The 21,582-nt window shown below is 42.1% G+C and overlaps 1 protein-coding gene across 2 annotated transcripts in view; it reads left to right on the forward strand.

Annotated features, from left to right (window-relative positions):
• Window positions 1–20,967, forward strand: part of csnk2a2b (casein kinase 2, alpha prime polypeptide b) — a 35,447-nt gene extending 14,480 nt beyond the window's left edge. Inside the window, exons 7-12 of one of the 2 annotated variants that reach the window (XM_051931534.1) lie at window positions 3,770–3,880; window positions 5,293–5,394; window positions 16,201–16,301; window positions 18,895–19,043; window positions 19,588–19,657; window positions 20,523–20,967. In XM_051931534.1, coding sequence (XP_051787494.1) covers window positions 3,770–3,880; window positions 5,293–5,394; window positions 16,201–16,301; window positions 18,895–19,043; window positions 19,588–19,657; window positions 20,523–20,529 — 540 coding nt within the window. In that variant the 3' untranslated portion in view covers window positions 20,530–20,967. Of the gene's footprint in view, window positions 1–3,769; window positions 3,881–5,292; window positions 5,395–16,200; window positions 16,302–18,894; window positions 19,044–19,587; window positions 19,670–20,522 lie in introns of both variants that reach the window. The other variant, XM_028808869.2, reaches the window with a different exon arrangement.
• The last annotated feature ends 615 nt before the right edge of the window (window positions 20,968–21,582 follow it).

The following is a 21,582-nucleotide window of genomic DNA, read 5'->3' on the forward strand; positions in this document are numbered from 1 at the left end:
TCTGGGATGTTGCATTTTAGATAGATAGATACTTTATTAATCCCAAGGGGAAATTCACATACTCCAGCAGCAGCATACTGATAAAGGACAATATTAAATTAAAGAGTGATAACAATGCAGGTATACAGACAGACAATAACTTTGTATAATTTTAACGTTTACCCCCCCCGGGTGGAATTGAAAAGTCGCATAGTGTGGGGTCTCCTCAGTCTGTCAGTGGAGCAGGACATTGACAGCAGTCTGTCTCTGAAGCTGCTCCTCTGTCTGGAGATTCTCCTGTTTGGTGGATGCAGTGGATACTCCATTATTGACAGGAGCCTGCTCAGTGCCCGTCGCTCTGCCACGGATGTCAAACTGTCCAGCTCCGTGCCTACAATAGAGCCTGCCTTCCTCACCAGTTTGTCCAGGCGTGAGGCGTCCCTCATCTTTATGCTGTCTCCCCAGCACACCACTGCGTAGAAGAGGGCGCTTGCCACAACCGTCTGATAGAACATCTGCAGCATCTTATTGCAGATGTTGAAGGATGCCAGCCTTCTAAGAAGTATAGTCGGCTCTGTCCTTTCTTACACAGAGCATCAGTATTGGCAGTCCAGTCCAGTTTATCATCCAGCTGCGAACTTTTGCACGTGGCAGGACTCCGAGTTGTATTGGAAGTCCGATGTATATAGGCTGAACAGGACCGGAGAAAGTGCAGTCCCTTGCGGTGCTCCTGTGTTTCTGACCACAATGTCAGACCTGCAGTTCCCAAGACGCACATACTGAGGTCTGTGTGTAAGATAGTCCACAATCCATGCCACCAGGTATGAATCTTCTCCCATCTCTGTCAGCTTGTCCCTAAGGAGCAGAGGTTGGATGGTGTTGAAGGCACTAGAGAAGTCTAGAAACATAATTCTTACAGCACCACTGCCTCTGTCCAAGTGGGAGAGGGATTGGTGTAGCATGTAGATGATGGCATCCTCCGCTTCCACCTTCTCCTGGTATGCGAACTGCAGAGGGTCAAGGGCGTGGTGGACCTTTGGCCTTAGGTGGTGAAGCAGCAGCCGCTCCATGGCCTTCATCACATGTGACGTCAGAGCAACAGGCCGGAAATCGTTCAGCTCACTTGGACGTGATACCTTTGGGACGGGGGTGATGCAAGATGTTTTCCAAAGTCTCGGGACTCTCCCCTGTTCCAGGCTCAGGTTGAAGATGCGCTGTAGAGGACTCCCCAGCTCCAGCGCACAGGCCTTCAGCAGTCGTGGCGATACTCCATCTGGACCCACTGCTTTGCTGGCACAAAGTCTCCTCAGCTCTCTGCTCACCTGCGCTGCTCTAATTGTGGGCTGGGGGAAACTCTCTCCTATGCTGGTATCAGCAGAAGGATGGTTGGAGGGTGCAGTACTCTGAGGTGAGAGGGGGTTAGGGTGGTCAAACCTGTCAAAAAAGTTGTTCATCTGGTTTGCTCTCTCCACATCTCTCTCGATGGTGGCACCCTGCTTCGAGCTGCAGCCAGCGATGATCTTCATCCCATCCCACACTTCCTTCATGCTGTTGTTCTGCAAATTCAGCTCCAGCTTTCTCCTGTACTGCTCCTTCGCCGCCCTGAGCTGGACTCGGAGTTCCTTCTGCACACGCTTGAGCTCATGCTGATCACTGCCTTTAAAAGCCCATTTCTTCTGGTTCAAAAGGCCCTTGATGTCACTTTTAATCCATGGCTTGTTGTTAGCATAGCAGCGTACTGTTCTTACTGGAACTACAATGTCCATACAGAAGCTGATGTAGTCAGTAGTGCAGTTTTCTACCTCCTCAATGTTCTCACTATGTGACCCCTGCAGGATATTCCAGTCTGTAGTTCCAAAGCATTCTCTCAGAGCCTGCTCTGCCTCAGGGGACCACTTCCCGAATGAGCGAGTGGTTGTAGGTTGGACCCTCACTCTTGGTTTGTAGTGAGGCTGAAGCAGAACAAGGTTACCAGGTTATGATCTGCTTTCCCAAGCGCAGGCAGCGGGGTGGCGCTGTATGCATCTTTAACGTTTGCATACAGTAGGTCAATAGTCTTATTTCCTCGGGTGTTACAATCCACATACTGGGAGAAGGCAGGTAATGGTTTGTCCAGCGTCACATGGTTAAAGTCTCCAGCAATTAGCACAAGTGCCTCGGGGTGCTGCATTTTCAGTTTAGCAACAGCTGAGTGGATGATGTCACTCGCTATCTCCATGTCCGCCCAAGGAGGGATGTAAACAATAACAACAATGACGTGTCCAAACTCTCTGGGCAAGTAATAGGGACGCAAACTTACGGCCAACAGTTTGATGTCCCTGCAGCAAGAGGAGATTTTAATGTTTACATGTCCAGAGTTGCACCATCTTGTATTGACATAGAGTGCGAGTCCACCTCCTTTGTGCTTCCCGCAGGTACTTGCGTCTCTGTCCGCTCTAACTGTGCTAAACCCGGGTAGCTCCACGTTAGCATCTGGGATGGTGGTAGTTAGCCACGTTTCAGTAAAACACAACAAACTGCATTCTCTATATAGATAGATACTTTATTAACCCCAAGGGGAAATTCATATACTCCAGCAGCAGCATACTGATAAAAACAATATTAAATTAAAGAGTGATAACAATACAGGTATAACAGACAGTAACTTTGTATAATGTTAATGTGTTTTGTTTTAATGTGTATTTGTATGTTAATTTTATGTGAGTACCACAAGTCTGTAGTCATTCAGGATGATCACTTTGGTTTTATTTGGCACTGGGGTAATTGTTGCCTTTTTGAAGCAGTTGAGGACCACCAATTCCCTCTGTTGGTTATTTATCATTTCTGTCAGAATGGCAGCTGATTGGTCACTACAGGTTTTCAAAACTTGTCCTGATATTCCATCCGTCCTGAATGCCTTATGTATGTTGACTTGTTTAATTAGCCAAATTACATTACCCATAAAACCAGAGGTGGCATTGTTGTTGTCAAAGTGGGCATAGAAGGCATTAATTTCATCCGGTAGAGAAATGATGGATGGAGTTGGATTAGGCTTTTGTTTGTAATTCATAAATCTCTAGAAACCATACCACAATTTATGTACATCCCTAATGCTACTATTCTCTGTATAATTATAATTAAAGACCTCAGCCATCCTGTACAGACTTGACTTGACTGAAACAAAAGACTCTTGGGAAGAGACTACAAGACCTCCTAGCCCAAGTGAGACAGCAGGCAACATAGCAGTAAGTTACACATTGATGACTGAGGTCAGGAAAGGGTGGGACTTTGTGATAAGCAAGATGAGACATGCTTGCACCCTTCACTTGTTGCTGCCATCAGATGGCCACCGTCAATGCTTTCAAGTGTTTCGAGAATGCTCAGGTGCTTTTGAAAATTAAGTGTTTATATTAGCAGAGGTTAGAGCCGTGTCAAATTTCATAATAAGGGCATATTTGTTCGATCAAATTAAATTTGTAATATATGTTTATTGTATTTGGAAATACAATAGTGTACTTTTTTCACTAAAGTTTCTGTGTCTGCCGTCTTTAACATTGTGAATTAAATTGGCTAACTGCAGTGTTTTAAGCTTACCTGGGGATATCCTCTGACTTTTGAGTCCTGGGTGTTTCAGACGAGTAGACCTGATGAGGCACAGAATCCACGAGGTCCAGAGTACTGTGAATTTGATTGTGCACAACCGAGGTAAAGATGAGGCTGGCACAGTGCTGGCGAGCAGCTTGCATTCTTGCAGATTCCACCCAGTTTCCCCTTAACTCTTCTACATTCTTGTGATGCTTTTTTTTTCCAGCTGCGACTTATTGATTGGGGCCTGGCAGAGTTCTACCATCCAGCACAGGAGTACAATGTCCGTGTGGCATCTCGTTACTTCAAGGGGCCAGAGCTTTTGGTCGATTACCAGGCAAGTTTCTTTGATTTTTCTTACTTGAGTACTCCCCAGAGTGGTGTGCTTCATAAAGATCTGGGAGATTGTGAACTCTGTTACTTCTGTGCTTTACTACACAAACCAGTTTCAGCTTCCTGGCAGGAGAAGTGCCAATACTTTTTCTGTAAAGAATACAAATAATATTTCTGTCAGCCTTTTGTGGTCTGAATGTTAAGTTGTTGTAATTCAGCGAGTGTGGTGGGATGCTTTCTAGTAGCAGGCACAAGTGTTGTGCCACATGCAGTATTCTGCAGACGTTTTGCAGGCTTGTTTTTTCTTCCAACTCCTGTATGCCTCTCGCATTGACATTCGCTCAATAAGGTCCTTCTTGTGCAATTTCACAGAGATTTTCAATTAACTGTGTCAATCCTTAATTGCTTCCACTCAGACCCTCCCCATCCTTTGGTTTTCCTGTAGCTGTCCTAGGAAAAAGAGGTTTTTTTTAGAGGCCTGAGGAGATCTGTAGTGCGACACCTGAGCCTTTTTATTTTTAATCTCCTGTGCAATGCGCTACACTATGCTCAGTGAGGGTGTTTAGAGCATTTTAAAAGTTTTTATATCTGAGCTTCACCAGGTTTATGCTTTTCAAGAATATCTCCTTTTTTGGGGTTTTGTGAAAGTTTGTCAGACGTTCATGACAAAATGGGTCGTATTTGATTAAAATCTGTGATACACGAAAGTTGCGTCCAACAACAGATTGGAGGCAGTAGATTATACCCAAGCAAAGTTTAGGCTAACCATTCCAAAAGGGAGTCAAAAGGACGAAGGTCCAAGTCTTTGGAGTCCTGGTGCTTCCTGTCTTGCTATGTGGTTGCGAGACATGGATGCTATCCAGTGACCTGAGACGAAGGCTGGACTCCTTTGGTACTGTATCTCTCCGGAAAATCCTTGGGTACCGTTGGTTTGACTTTGTGTCAAATGAGCTGTTGCTCATGGAGTCCCGAATGAGGCACATACCTGCATTGTGAGGGAGCATCAGGTACGGCACTCCGGCCATGTGGCGTGTTTCCCCGAGGGTGATCCGGCTTGTAAGATCCTCATTGTTGGGGACCCAAGTGGCTGTACCAGGCCAAGGGGTCGCCCACATAACACCTGGCTGCGGCAGATAGAGGGTTATTTGTGGATGGTAGGACTAGACCACGTGTCTGCCTGGTGGGTTGCAAACCGGGATCCTGAGTTGTTTCGTTGTGTAGTGGGTGCGGCAATGCGCTATACCAGTGCATGCTCCCCAACTTGACTTGACTATATGATTTGATGTCTGAAAAGCCTTGTAAATCCTGACCTTGTGAATTTCACATTCAATATCTGATACAACAAAATGTGAAAGCATATTTGGGTCAGGATACTTTTTCATTTCACTACTTTCTGTCTGTCTCTCTGTTTTTCAGATGTATGATTACAGCCTAGATATGTGGAGCTTGGGCTGCATGCTGGCTAGCATGATCTTTCAGAAGGAGCCGTTTTTTCATGGCCAGGATAATTACGACCAAGTAAGGCTAACTTGATACAGGCTTGCAACTACACCCTTTGAGTGAGGCTATATTCTGAGCTTGTTCAGGTCCACCTAGTATTGTCTTGCACAGTCTGGCTTCACTGATTTCTTTGCATGTGCAAACTGGAAATGCAATAAAATGAATTTGTCCTCTCTCATATTGCTAACCATGTTCAGAGTTTGGACTGTGACGTAATCTGGCACCGATACTCACAACCCAGCATCCTATCTCTCTATATATAAAAGGAAATCCTGGAATGGAAAGCAAATGCAAGGCTACGATACGTGATCCTCTCGGAAGACAATTTTAAAGACCCGCGAGACTTGCCATGGTGCAGGACACGCCCTACTTACAAGATAAGATCACGGGCAGAAAAAAAAAATCAGTAGTGTAAAGGCAGTCACACAGCTCCATGGCTCTCAGTGCATATAAAGTGTATAAGGTCAATACGGTAGAAATGAAATGAATAGGGTAGAAATGAAACATCGACGACTATCTGACTAAATGAAGACGAAAGAAAAGCGCGGAGAAAAGAGACCCAAATGTGGTGGAGAGAAAAAAATGCTAAAAAGAAAAACAATAATCTAGGTGCAAATTTAGAAAATAAGGAAAGTGATAATCAGCCCAGAAGAAGTGGAATTGAAAACAAAGCAGGTCCAATAGGGCTCAGAATTAAAAGATTAGAACTTCATAAACGGGAGCAGCGTTATACGTCCTGCAAGAAAGAGATTTAACCATGCCCGGGACGGAAATAAAGGACAATTATTGTTTTTACAACATCACGTGAGACAAGTCAGTGAGCCATCATTTAAAACAAGTCCACAGACCTCTAACTAAGCAGTTGTTGGATTGCTTTTGGCAGACGCGCATAATGTGCTCCCAGCTCTTAACACAATGACATGCGACAAGCAGAACAGGCAGCTCACCAGCAGGTTGAAGCCTTTTTTGTTTTAAGTGACTGATAGGTCTGATTGAGGGGGCGAAGTACAGCACAGAAGACTGATAGCTGGGTACTGATCAAGGTTATTATAGTTTTGCCTTTTTATATTAGTTGTTATTTCTATATTTTTTCTGACCTTACTTGGAAATTCAGTTTAGTTTTAGTTTTCCTTCATCGTGTATTTTTAGTTTTAGTTTAGTTTTTATTTCCCAAAGGCATTTCTATTTTATTTTTCTATTTTATTTTTATATATATTAGTTTCAGTTTTAGTTTTAGTAATTATGGCATGGAGTGCCTACGGAGTTAGTTTTGTGTCACAGTCAGACAGAACTACACACTTAACAGATTTGGATATGAGTTTAATGTTAGTGGAAGCTTACTACACTGCCTGGTTTACTATCTGGTTTTGTTTTTGTCTGATAAAAACAAGCATAATCAAAACTAGACACTGAATATGAACAATTTCATAATTTTATAATTTTTAAAATATTTTCTCATGAAAATCACAGGGGCTTAGAAAGAACAGGGCTCTTGGACTTGAATGAGTGTGCAGACCCCACCTTGCTGTATTGAGGGAAACAAAGAACAACAAGCATGTAGTGTCAAGGTTAGAGGTGATGAGTCTTGAACAAACCATCATAAAGGACAGTAAACCCATAATGAGCAGAGCAAGAGCAGGTAATAGGAGTATGGACAGGCATAAAACAACAGAGACAGCGCCTGTGATTAAGAACAACATATATATTATCTAAACCTGTTTATCCAGAGTAGGACTGCAGGAAATCTGGAGCCTACAGCAGCAGGTTTGGATGCAAGGCAGGAAAAATCCCTGGTATGCAATACTGTATGTATGATAAGGCTGATAAGAACAGAAAGAATATGATATTTCAACTATCTATTTTGAGAGAGATAGAAAAACATTGAAAAAAGGGAGACAAATATTTTAAAATATAATTCTGCTAATGGATTACTTTCACTATATCAGGTATTTTGAGTTGTGCATATGAACTAAAAAAGATAAATTAATAAATACAAAAACCCATTAGTATGTTTAGTTTTTCATCACTTGTCAGACTCTCTACCTTTGTTTGTATCACTTCGTTGTTAAACAATGTTTTTAAAGCAAAAGTGATTGGTCAGCAACAATATGCTGATCTTATATTTTCAAAAACCGGGAGTGCTCTCCCCTCGACTTTCTTCTATACTCAGATATGGGGATGGATACTGTATTTTTCAGGAGTAAACTGCAAGACAATGATTATATTATTATGTACATTAAGAAACCAGCAACAAAATCAAATTAATAATATATTGAACAATTATTATAAAAGTAAAGTTGAATAAATCGGACTCTGCGGCTGTATAAATAAAAAAAAAATCGAGTATGTGTTCAGGTAAAGTACCACTTCCGGGTGATGGATTTGGCCCAAAAGTTAATACAGATCTATAATTGTGGTGTAACAACCACATTCCAGATTTCATCCATCTATCTAGTTGCGTTTTTGAGTTAATCGTGTTTACACACACACGCACATACACCCCAACACACACATACACGCACGCACATACACACACAATTCCAAAAAACAGTATTGTTGGACATTGGTTAGTCTATAACATCAAGATTCATCAAAATATCGAGGTCGAATTTTTTCATGATTACTATACTTTCTCTATATTTCGTTTATGAGAAAGTAAAAATGATTTCTCCTGTGCGAAGTGACAGGTGAATTGCTGTCAACAAAAAGCAGACACCTGAGAAATAAACTGAAACGTTACTCACTCATGATTTTTCTGTCCATATGGTAAACGTTTTGTTGACCAGCACATTCTGACTTCAGCTGTTTGAATTACATCTTGATATACAACAAGCACAAAGAAAGGCGGCACGCAAATCGCTTTCTATTTCTCACGCTTTATGCACCCGCACTCAGCTTGCTCTGTCACCGCAAATGCTATGTGAACAGCCGCCCTCCGTCACCAGCCGCCGTTCACTGGATGAATATATACAGGCGGCTCGTGGTGGATGACTTTCTGTTTTAGAGTTAAAACTTACAAGGGTTAAAGACTAACGGCAAGAATATTCATTCAAAAACGAAAACTAAAAATATTTTAGTAACTTATTATTTTATTTCAGTTAGTCTTTCCAGCTACTTTAATAGGTTCATTTAGTTTTAGTTTTTCATTTCGGTTTTGTTAATTATTTTATTTCAGTTTACGAAAATGTTTTCTTAATAACAGTTTCAGTTTTGATTTTAGTTTTCGTTAACTATAATAACCTTGGTACTGATTGATGTGGTAAGGGGGAGGCGAGACCCAGGGGAGGAGGGGTCGGAGAGGGTGCTAGACAGTTGTGTTTGGGGTTATGAAGTCGGCGATTGTTCAAGTAAAACTTTTGTGACACTTTATTACGTCAGTATGTCAGTCACTACAGCATCAAAAAAAAAAGATAGTAAAGATCTCATTAGCACAAACAAAAGGTGATTAATCATCAGAGCCAGGTGTAATTGAAAAAATAGCAGGACAAAGCGAGGTCGTCCCACAACAGTTAAAGCAATGGCAAGTTTAATTTCAAAGAATACACAATTCGGTCAGGTGTATATTTATGATGACGGAGAAGCGATGCATATTTTAACAGGCAACAAGTAAGGTGATGTATATATTCCACGAATAACATTAGACACCAAAGGAGATCGTGAAATGCCATTCATGTTAAAATGTTTACAGTTTACCGTGAGAATAGCTTTTGCTATGACAATTAACAAATCAAAGGGACAACCATTAGAAAACATCGGATTATTTATTAGAGAAACAGAAACAATATTCAGTCACGAGCGATTTATACGTTGCGTTGTCACAATGTATCTCCAAAAACGGATTCAAAATTCAATGCGATCTTGAAGAAAAGGTAATTCCATATATTGTTTTTAATAAACCTTTAAAGTAAAAAGTGCAACTAATGAAACTGAAACAATTCCAAAGAAAAGAAAAGGTTTTAAAATTGTATATCTGATTAACCAAACAGCGGCACGGTGGTGCAGTGGGTAGTGCTGCTGCCTCGCAGTTAGGAGACCTGGGTTCACTTCCCTGGTCCTCCCTGCGTGGATTGTGCATGTTCTCCCCGTGTCTGTGTGGCTTTCCTCCGGGTGCTTCTTCCCACAGTCCAAAAACATGCAGGTTGGGTGGATTGACGATTCTAAATTGTCCCTAGTGTGTGCTTGGTGTGTGTGTGTGTGAGCCCTGCGATTGGCTAGCACCCTGCCTGGGGTTTGTTTCCTGCCTTGCGCCTTGTGTTGCCTGGGATTGGCTCCAGTAGACCCCAGTGACCCTGTAGTTAGGATATAGCAGGTTGGATGATGGATGGATGGATTAACCAAACACAGGGGTTGGCGAGCGAAGCGAGCAGGGGGCAGAGCCCCCTAGTCCTCAAAAAAATTAAAATTTTAAAGACTTCCTCTGTCTTCAAAAGTGGGGAGAAATGTGGAAATTCTGTTCATTGTGCAAAAGGGAGCTGGTCTATGCAAACGGTGAGCATGCATGCGAGTCTGGTTGTGAAACAGTTTAAAGGGGCTCTCTAGATGTTCTGTGAAAGTTAGGCAAGGTCTCAGCGAGAGTTCATTTAGGGTCCTTGAGGAGTATGTGTGGGGCCTTTGTGTTTTTACCTTTCCTTGCATCTCTCACTAAGTAGCTCTTTCATCTGGAGTCGGGGTTAATTCCAGCAGCAGCTAAATGATGCAGGAAAAACTCAGATGTCGGCTAGTCAGAAGAGACACTTGGAGTTCTGTTCACACTTGTATTTTAAAGATAATTCTATAGCTCACCTGCCAAGGTGAAGGTTCTAAAATGCATTGCCAAGTGCTATGTGAAGATGGCATAATATTAACACAACCGCAATGGCCTACTCCACGCATTGTGCATGTAAAAGAACACCTGTAACATGTGATACAGAGTAGCACTAAGGCCAGTAGGCCTCCAATTCAGATACATAGCTCAGACAGCTGGACTTGTCTTTAGATGGACAATTCCTGTAGAAGATGCACCTGAAAATACCACGTATGCCAATTTTCTTTAATCCAGCCAGCACCCAGTTTTGTTCTTGGAGATATGTAACATTTTATATAACACTTTTCACATCATCACAAGGAGACCCATGAAGCACATTGTCTCCAAGAAGGCTAAAAACCAGAATAGACAAGCAGTGAGTTTACAAATCAGCAGAAATTCTGTATCACCACGAAGCTGCATTGTCCGCGTACTGCCTCGGGTCCTAAAGTTTTTCGTCGTGCCTCAGATTTTTTTGTAGTTCTGTCAGGGCCAGCTGGCCTTCAGTTTTAAAAACACACAGCTATCTTCCCAGTTTTTGGTTAGTCGGCAAGTACTCTTTTAAAGTAGTGCGGAACTCCTTGGTGGTTTAAAGCAGTGGTTTTGAGGTTAAAAACATCAGCACTGACATCTGCTGGTCAAGGACTGTATGGCTTACAGGGCTCTGTTTTGAAGAATGTGCCATATCCAGGCCTTTTGTCCACACTGTTGATGCAAGACCAGCAGACCCACCCCAGTCCAGGTTGATTGTATATCAAAATGTGGACTTACTAAGTAGTTGCTGCTGGAATGAGTCATCAAATTAATCGCTAAACTTGTTACATTAACTCTTTCAGGGCAGATGTTGACGTATGTTAACACAAGGTGTTGAATGTGAATGGCGACTTTAGTCAACATCCAAAGGTAGAGGGGGGGAAATCAGCTGGAAACTTCAACAAAACTTGCTATTACATTATAGTTTGACTATCTTTGCTAGAAGGAAAGGTAGCTTCATTGATCTGACAACAAATCCCTGCGTGTATGTTAGTCACGAAGAGTAAACAACATCACAAATGACATTGACATCTGGCAAGAGAGTGAAGCAAATGCATAAAGCAAAATACTCAGTGGTTGACATTTTGCATATAATTTCTGAATTGGACTCTGACTTATTGGAGTCCAGTTTTCATCCAAGTGATCTGGAGGTCGAAAGTAAAAATTAAGCACATCAGGTGATCGATTCCCAGCTGATCATAGTGCTGAACACGTTTGTGTAGCTGATGCTCCTATGGCAACGTTCACCTGGGAGGACTGCCTCTTACGATGACAAGAGGTACAAAACCAGGTTGTGTCGTATTGTCAATGGCAGTTCACCGTCTCTGGCAGTGGCAGCTGACTAGGTACTGAGCTGTCCCTGCACAGCCACCTCCGGCACCAGTGACGATGAACAGGTGATGACAGCAGCCACAGCATGCAGGAATAGACGCCAGAAATAGCGGCACCAGTATAAGTCATACTGCAAGCAGTGTAATGTAGCAATGAATGTCATTGGCTGCTTGGAATGTTACCGTACCTTGCGGGACTATGCTGTGTAATAGGTGTGTGAATTCACGTAGTGTAGAGGCTCATGAAACATAAAGTGACGTTGGTGGTTTATGTGTGAAACCATTGCATTGTGTGCTTTTCAGAAAACTGGATTTTTTAGAAAAAATATTGAGCCTTGGGCCAAAACAGGGAAAAAATAATTAGCTTTTAAAGGAGGAGAAGATCTCTGTTATCTAATATAATTTTTTTCCTTTGCTGTTTTCATAAGCGTTGGAGGAAACTTAGAGAAAATAGCTAGCATTTTTTTTCTTTCTCCTGCTGTGAAAAGATGCAAGTCAATTTATGCCAAGTTTGATCACTTTGACTGTGTAGGGATGCATGGTAAATTTGGTAAGGTATCGGCCAATAATGGAAAGAAACAGCTGCTACATCAGGATTCCCATTAAATATACATTACAAACACTACACACTCCTGGGATGTGCTCAGTTTGCTGGATGTCATGTTAGGCATGTTGTCTTTGTTAAACTGTGAGGGTCTAAGTAAATAGATGAAGTGCAGCACCTCCCAAAAAGAAGTATGGGAACTTGTGAATGTTGAGGTATGTTGAAGAAGTTGAAGTAATGAAAATTTCTTTGTTTGAATTGAATAAAGAAGTCAGAAATTGAAAAGACGCCAAGGTTATTCAGAAGGCGAAGGAAGGCAATGATAGGTGTGGTGACAGAACCATCCCCTTCATGACATCTCTTCTGAGAATTATCGTGGTCAGGTCTTGAAGACCTCCTGATTAATATTGGCCAGGAGCTGTAAATGTCTAACAACAATACATGTTTGTGCAGTCTGCTAGTCATAAGATATAGACTACTGAAGCAAATACTGAAAGTGAGCTCCCATCATTCTTCACAGGGTCAAATTTCAAGGGTACCATAAAGTGTCATGCACTTGTCTTACCATACAGTCTCATGATATTGTTCAGAAGTCCTTTAGTCTTAATGAGTCTGTAATATTGTGTAGGGTTTGCCCTTCTTCAGTCGGCTATCAGTGCATGAGTCATTAAGTGTGAGAGGGCACCTGAACTCCTGATGATGTAACACTTGAGAAAATCGTATAGTACTAGGGGGCTGTACCCCCTGCTCACTTGCTCGCCAGCCACCGTGCAGATGCTAGCCACTTCGTGGGTCTGCCGCTCGTGTATGGGGAAGCGTATGTACAATTTAATCAGGTGTTTATTTTCATGGGAATTATTACATATGCATAATAGAAGTAACTATTTTACATTACAGTGAGTAATTAACCATAGTAAAAAATAGTAAAACATAATAAATGAAAAGAAAATTGTTTTTGTTCTTTTTGGCTTTGAAATTAACACACACATACTTTTTAAACTTACACTATTACTGTAAAACTTAAGTAAAAGCAAAATTTTTGAATTAATTTTTCATCAATATTGCATTGAATTTTGATTCTGTGTTTGGACTTACATCGTGACAACGCAACGTATAAATGCCTGTGAGTGAATTTCATTCTTTCTCTAATAAATAAACTGACTTTTTCGAATGTTTGTCCCAGTGATTTGTTAATTGTCATAGCAAAAGCTATTGGAACGGGAAACTGTTAACGTTTTAATACAAATGGAATATCAAGATCTCCTTTGATGTCTAATGTTATCTGCAGAAGATGTACTACATTACCTTTCTTGTCGCCTGTTCAAATTTTACATGTCATTGCCGTGTAACCGATTGACAATTTTCATGTTAATTCGTTTGACTTCATTTCTTGGTGCTAGGATTGCCCGTGTACTCATTTCTTCTGTTGATATCCCTTTGGGATGAAGTTCTTCAATAAGATTTGGACATAATACATTTTCTTTTATTGGGAAATTAAAGTGAGGAAAATGTAAAAATTGTGTCTGACAAAAGCATTCACACGAATGAGAGGTGAGAGGACCGTGGGCGTGGTTGAAAATGGTTGAGAGGAGGGCGGGACTTGAAAAAATCTCTTGGCAATAGTCTCGTCTCAAGATTTTCTTTTATAATAGAGAGATATTCCTACTGTGAGTTAGGCTTTAGTGCCAGTTAGCTTGACTTCTGTTTTGATACAGTATAATTTTAAACAGTTTTATGCTGCATTCTAGTTTCTTCAAGACACTTTTTTTAATACTAAAATACATTTTTTTACCAACTGCAAAAAATGCTAATATAGATAAAAGCAACACATAATATAGGTAAGAAGAAACATACAGATACAGAAAAGCAGAGGAGAGGGCTGGGAATAGAGCTGTGAGTGGCTCCTTGTGTGACTGACACAAAGATGGACCTGCTTCTGGCAAGACTGGCAAACTCTGCCCTGTCAGTTATGTAGGACAGCAGTGCCAGAGATACCCCTGATGCTGTTCATTGTGGACAGGTCTAGTAGATTTCATTTGCCCACCTTAAGTAAGTTGTTAGTCACTCAAAGCAGAGAAGGGTTGAAGCTGTGCTTTCCTTGTGTATTGTATTTACTGCAATTTTTGACACCCATTGCATGCCCAGCCTACCTAGAAAAGGGTCTCTCTGAATTGCCTTTCCCAGGATTTCTTCCATTTTTGGGGTAGTTTTCATAGGGAGTCGAGGCTTGGGGGCTGGGGTGGGCTGTTTATATATATATATATATATATATATATATATATATATATATATATATATATATATATATAAAAAAAAAAACCAAAAAAAAAAACCAACAGGGCCTGTTAAAGCCCATTGCTGAACTCTTTGATCTTTAGAGAGGAAAGGAAAATGAGAGGTGGAGAGAAGATTGTTCAGGTTCTCAGCATTAAGGATTTCAGAAGTGTATTGGGGATTTCAGAGAGCAGGTTATTGATGAATGAAGATGGACTTTTGGTCAATGAGCTGGAAAAGCAGGAAAGAATGGGTTAAAATAGGTTAAACACGGGGAAAACCTGCAACCAACCCTGTATAATTTGACAGCACTGTTTCACAACCTTGTTCCTAGGGCTGCCAGGATAGGCTTCAGCCCCCTGAAGTGGATTAATCTGGTTTGACTTTGATTTTCTATAGTATCCTAGTCAGACACTTTAGAAGAAAAATAAGACAAAAGGTAGAAACGGGGGGTGTAGCCATGGATCCTATTGATGTTGCACCACATAAGTGTTTTCAGGGGTCTTGTTCAGCTTTGGAAGCAGGTAGTTGTGTGGAAAGAAAATGTTGTGAAGAAGAAGAAGATTGCCAAAATCACATCATTTATCCTGATTAGCAAATCCTGAGATGCTTAGTCCTGGGATGGCTCATGCCTTATGCTTAGTGCTACAGGGATTGGCTCTGACTTACTGCAGTTCTGCAATTGGATTAAGTGACTTAGAAAACATGCTTTGTGGGGAAAAAGGAGGAGACAGTTGTGTCCATTGAGCTTGTTTGGTTGGCTCCTAGGTCTTAAGTTGAATGCTATATGAAAGGTTTTCACTTCAGTTCCATCACTGAAGATCTTGTTCCAGAATACCATGACCCTTTGTGAGATAAAGTGCTTCTTGAATATGTCTTGAATGCACATCCTTAGGCGTTCCCTTTTTTGTGATTTACTGTTTAACTGAAAGAATTTCAATAGATTTGCAGTCATTTATAAATTGAGAGTAGGATGTGGTTTGGCTTAATTGGTGTTTTGTCTTGGTGAAGTAATATATTATTCTACTTTCCCCTTTTGTATTATTAATATGTATCCTTTGTCAGAATGCCTCAAATTTAAACAATGTATTATTGATAATATTCATAAATAATAACAATAAGCAAAGTACAAGTGAATACTGGCAACCATACAACCTGATAAATGCTGATATGTAGTTTCAGGCGGCACACAGACTTGTTAGTTACTTAAAATGTCTCTAGTTAAGTCCTCATTTGTGGTCCGCTTTCTTCAGAACAGGCTGCATGCCTGTCTCAATATGGCTGCCAAGCTGTGCTCTTCATTGTGTTGTCCTTTTCAGATCATGGTGGGTGAGATGCTCCTTCATCATTTGGTGAGAGAGAGGGGTAAAGCAGGCAAATTTATAGGTTTTCTGTACAACCCCTAGAGCCAATAGGACATCATGGTACTCAAAGGCTTCTGATACAAGCCAGTTCCAAACAGCCACACTTCAGACCAATGGTGCACACAATACCTTCACACCTGCCACCCTCCAAACCAGGTGTTAAGGTGAAGCTTGCCAGCTGGGCACTCTGGCTTTCCTGTGGGGGTTCAATGAGAGACTCCAGCAGTGAAACATTTGCCAAACTTGTCTGAGGCACTTCACCTAACCCTGTCATTAAATTCACTATCCTGACTTAGTCCTAGGAGTAAACATGAATGCCTCTCATTAACGTAACACTAATATTCCATTTGCTTTGCCTAAGTTACAAATAAAGACATACAAAATATTTATCAACTTGTATACAAAATTTCACACCACAAAAATTGGGATGGAGAGATTCTGTCTTGGCTCTTCTCTTTCCAGACTTCATGTCCCATGTTCCTCTTTCTATTTCAGCTGGTCCGAATTGCTAAGGTGCTGGGAACAGATGAGCTTTTTGGATACTTGAGGAAGTACCACATAGAATTAGACCCTCGCTTCAAAGACCTCTTGGGGCAGTGAGTATCTTCGTAATGTTGTGCAAGCACTGAATGACAGTCCTAAGAATATTTCTGAATTGGGGGTAGATTGGGGGAGTGATTTGTAAAATATGACTGGGTTGATTCGTAACTGGCTACAAGCTCTGAATCCTGCCATGGGGTGTTACTACGTACCATATAACAGCCACACAATATTCCATATTCACTGTCTTGTTTTTTCCCCTCTCCTTTAAATTCAGCAAATGTAGAATTTAGTATCATTTTGACGATGACAGTGTAATGCATTTTATTAAGGTTTGGGCCTTGCAGTGATGCAGACATGTCCTTAGCACAGAACACTTCTTGTTGGTTTTGTCTGCCTGATCTTGAGTTACAATGCATCCAGAAAGTATTCACAGCGCTTCATCACTTTGTCCACATTTTGTTATGTTACAGCCTTATTCCAAAATGGATTAAATTCATTTTTTTTCCTCAGAATTCTACACACAACACCCCATAATGACAACATAAAAAAGTTTACTTGAGGTTTTTGCAAATTTATTAAAAATAAAAAAACGGAGAAATCCCATGTCCATAAGTATTCACAGCCTTTGCTCAATACTTTGTCGATGCCCCTTAGGCAGCAATTCCAGCCTCAAGTCTTTTTGAATATGATGCCACAAGCTTGGCACACCTATCCTTGGCCAGTTTCGCCCATTCCTTTTTGCAGCACCTCTCAAGCTCCATCAGGTTGGATGGGAAGCGTCGGTGCACAGCCATTTTAAGATCTCTCCAGAGATGTTCAATCGGATTCAAGTCTGGGCTCTGGCTGGGCCACTCAAGGACATTCACAGAGTTGTCCTGAAGCCACTCCTTTGATATCTTGGCTGTGTGCTTAGGGTCGTTGTCCTGCTGAAAGATGAACCATCACCCCAGTCTGAGGTCAAGAGCGCTCTGGAGCAGGTTTTCATCCAGGATGTCTCTGTACATTGCTGCAGTCATCTTTCCCTTTATCCTGACTAGTCTCCCAGTCCCTGCTGCTGAAAAACATCCCCACAGCATGATGCTGCCACCACCATGCTTCACTGTAGGGATGGTGCCAGGTTTCCTCCAAACGTGATGCCTGGCATTCACACCAAAGAGTTCAATCTTTGTCTCATTAGATTATTGAATTTTCTTTCTCATAGTTTGAGAGTCCTTCAGGTGCCTTTTGACAAACTCCAGGCGGGCTGCCATGTGCCTTTTACTAAGGAGTGGCTTCCGTCTGGCCACTCTACGATACAGGCCTGATTGGTGGATTGCTGCAGAGATGGTTGTCCTTCTGGAAGGTTCTCCTCTCTCCACAGAGGACCTTTGGAGCTCTGACAGAGTGACCATCGGGTTCTTGGTCACCTCCCTGACTAAGGCCCTTCTCCCCCGATCGCTCAGTTTAGATGGCCAGCCAGCTCTAGGAAGAGTCCTGGTGGTTTCGAACTTCTTCCACTTACGGATGATGGAGGCCACTGTGCTCATTGGGACCTTCAAAGCAGCTCAGTTTAGATGGCCGGCCAGCTCTAGGAAGAGTCCTGGTGGTTTCGAACTTCTTCCACTTACGGATGATGGAGGCCACTGTGCTCATTGGGACCTTCAAAGCAGCAGAAATTATTCTGTAACCTTCCCCAGATATGTGCCTTGAGGCAATCCTGTCTCGGAGGTCTACAGACAATTCCTTTGACTTCATGCGTGGTTTGTGCTCTGACATGAACTGTCAAATGTGGGACCTTCTATAGACAAGTGTGTGCCTTTCCAAATCATGTCCAATCGACTGAATTTACCACAGGTGGACTCCAATTAAGCTGCAGAAACATCTCAAGGATGATCAGGGGAAACAGGATTCACCTGAGCTCAGTTTCGAGCTTCACAGCAAAGGCTGTGAATACTTATGGACATGTGCTTTCTCAGTTTTTTTTATTTTTAATAAATTTGCAAAAACCTCAAGTAAACTTTTTTTATGTTGTCATTATGGGGTGTTGTGTGTACAATTCTGAGGAAAAAAATGAATTTAATCCATTTTGGAATAAGGCTGTAACATAAGAAAATGGAAAAAGTGATGCTCTGTGAATACTTTACGGCTGCACTGTACTTCTGATGCAAAACAAATGGAAGCAGAGAACCAATTTATTTTGGGAAAATGAGAATGATGTGAAGCGAATGACTGGGGATGCCGAGGCTCAGCTTGTCTTCTGTTTAGATGATGTGTTCCCAGGTTCACAAAGCCCATGTGTTCACTGACATGTTTTAAATTTGGTTGAGCTGAGTTTTTATTTCCAGGATAAGGACAGTCCAGAGACCCTAGTATGGGCCTTAACCATATCCTTGAAAAAATTCCCTTAGGAGTTGGACTGGTGGTAAAAATAACCTGAGACCTGTAAAGTCAAAAAACTCATTAGCTGATACAAGGACCTTTGTTTATTCAGTAAAGTTTATTTTGTAGCCCTTCACTAAGTGTTGGCTTAGAGTGCTGTATCAGGTTCACAGGTTAAGCATAATTCCAGACTTCACCAATTACTAACTACATAATGCATTCACATGAAGATATAGTGCTTGTACCATTAAGACTGTCAAAATGAATAACCGTCTTTTCCACATGCAGGCAAACAAGGAAGCGCTGGGAACAGTTCATTCAGTCAGAGAACCAGCACCTGGTGACGCCAGAGGCACTGGACCTCCTGGACAAGCTGCTCCGGTATGACCATCAACAGAGGCTCACTGCCAAAGAAGCCATGGAGCACTCCTACTTCTGTAAGTCAGTGGCTTGGAGAGCACAGTTTACAAGTGGAAGTATTGGTTACCTGATTTTGAACCAGTTGATGTTGACAGTGTGGTATAATGACTGTAGATCTGGATTGTGCTGTCCTGAGCTTAGGTTTGCCCTTCTAGCATTGTTATTAAAAATGGTAAACCGTTAAACTGATACAGCACACTTTTGGAGCAGTTCAGGGTGGCGTTACAATACAAATGTGCTGTTTGTAGCAGAGGTGGGTTTGTTTCAACTTCTCAGTCCTAGCTCTTGTAAGGCAGTCTGCTCGCGTGGTAACACACTAGGCGTTAAACTCCAAGGCTGCCGGCTGGGCGCTTAACCCAAAGCAAATCACTTCCCCTGCCTGGGGTAAAACAGAAACACTTTGAGCAACACAGACTCGGGCAACAGTAACATAAAAGTGGTGTGCTGGTGCCACCTCTGCCTTTTGGGGGGGATGGGGGGTCTGCAGAAGAATAGTGCAATGAGTCAGAGAAAAGTGTGAACATAACAGACAATCACCTCACTTTGTGTCTTTCTTTTCAGTTCCAGTATTGAAGGAGTCTCAGTCCAGTGTTGATAACAATCTTGTGTCCAGCGGACCCACAGCTGCCCGGTGAGAACACAGGTACTGTGCTGTCTTATGTCAAAGTTCTTGACAGACTGGATGGGTTGTCTTTGAAGGTACAGGCTGGAGCAGGAGGGCCCGGGAGATTTAGTGCTGAATATACCAAGTATTGCTTTAAATGAAACAGTTTGATTGAAAATGGCATAAATGGTGCAGAATCGCCTTCAGAGAGACAAGTCAGGAAGGTAGCAGTGACATTGACCTCACTGTGAAATACAGAGCACCTTGTTCCATTTCAGGCATATGTGACTGGCATCCCCTGAAGTTCACTAATGCCATTCTGTGTGCTATGTACCTTGCTCTGAGCTTTGGTCAGACTGCCTAAATGGTGTCTTACAACCTGAGCTTTGCTCTCAGAGCACTTTCAGGGAAGGCGTTAGATGAATTCTGCCATGGACATTGTGTTTCAAGAGCTTTATGATGGGCAGGCATAGGAGTTTTGCTCCTAGATTGGTAGTTCAGATTTGGATTGTACAATGCCTGCATCATTGAAGATGTGAAACACGGGGAGGCTGGTTGCCTGCGAGAGGTCTGTGCCAGCCTGGTCTGCTTCTGTCCTCGAACTTGATTCGATCAAGTGTTTTGGCTTGGCTAAAGAGTGTGTCCTCATCTTTTAAGGAGCATCTGCTGCCCTACAGTATTTTTTTAAATTGAGCTTTTGGTGCTCTTCAGGTGGGTTGTAGTCGCTTGTCCACCACACCCCAAGGTGGTGGATCATTCAGTCCACTTAGTAGGATGGCTCCGAGTCTGACATATTAAAGGGTTGTTGGTGTGGGTACCCATAAACTGCTTGTCTCACCCTCTGCTTCTGGATTTGCATCGTTCTCTCACTTGCTTCTCGTTGCTCTTTCAGGGCTTGAGTCTGTTACCTCACAACCTCCCTTCTGTGGCAGAAATGCAGCCGGACAAAATCACCAATTGACATGACAAAAGAAAGGAAAACTTGTGTATTTCACAGCATGGGCTCTGACTGAAGCATCAATGGACCTCCTCAATCGAGCCTGATTGCTGTGGGTCCAGAAGTCGACCCCTGCCCTCTGAGTTCATATTTGATGCAAAGGAAAGAATCGCATGGAGAATGAAATGCAAAGAAATGACTTTTGACGAAGGTCCCCTCCTGCCTCGACTCCCATCCGCTGTCCTGTTCAGGTCCTGCTCAGCTGTTCCACCGAACGCTCTTCACATCATTTCAGCGTCTCTGTTGACGCACTATGGTGGACTGTTTTTTTTTTTTTTTTTTTTTTTTTTTTGCTCTAGGACAATGTTATAATAAATAATTTTTATTTAGAGTTACACAAGTGGCTTCTTGCATGCCTGGTTTATGTTGTATTCTTACAGAAATATGGTGGAGGGGAGATTTTAAAGAAATTTGAAACGTGTTATGCGGCACCCTTTCCAGGCTTGGTTCCGGACTTGCATTCTGTGCTGCCTGGTGAGATGCCGGCTCATTGCGACCCTGAGTGGGATAATAAAGTTAGAAATGGTTGGGTGGATTGTCATGAAAATCGAAAGACTAGGGTTAGACTGGCACCGGTTGGCACAGTCCAGTGGGCCACCGCACCTCCAGCTCATATATATTTTTGTTTAAATGTCTTATTTTACTCTCCGCATGTGAGATAAGTGATTGACATTTTATTTTTGAATAATATTTAATGCTAACATTATACCATCCAGTTGTTTGTGTGCCATCTTCAGGTAAATTGTGGGGATCACAAATCAACGCAGCCATGTAAGATTGTGGTATTTAATGGCTGAGACCAGCCTGCTTCTGAGTAGAAGCTTCCACCTACACTGTGGATTGGCCAAATGTGCCGGCAGGCGTCTCGTAGGTGAGTGAACAGCGGGGCACACTGCCCTGGAGGTGTGTGTGTGTAATTTGGTTATTGACGCTTGAATGGGCCAGTGGGTCACAT

The sequence above is a fragment of the Erpetoichthys calabaricus genome, chromosome 9, assembly GCF_900747795.2.
Source record: "Erpetoichthys calabaricus chromosome 9, fErpCal1.3, whole genome shotgun sequence".
NCBI lineage: Eukaryota > Metazoa > Chordata > Cladistia > Polypteriformes > Polypteridae > Erpetoichthys > Erpetoichthys calabaricus.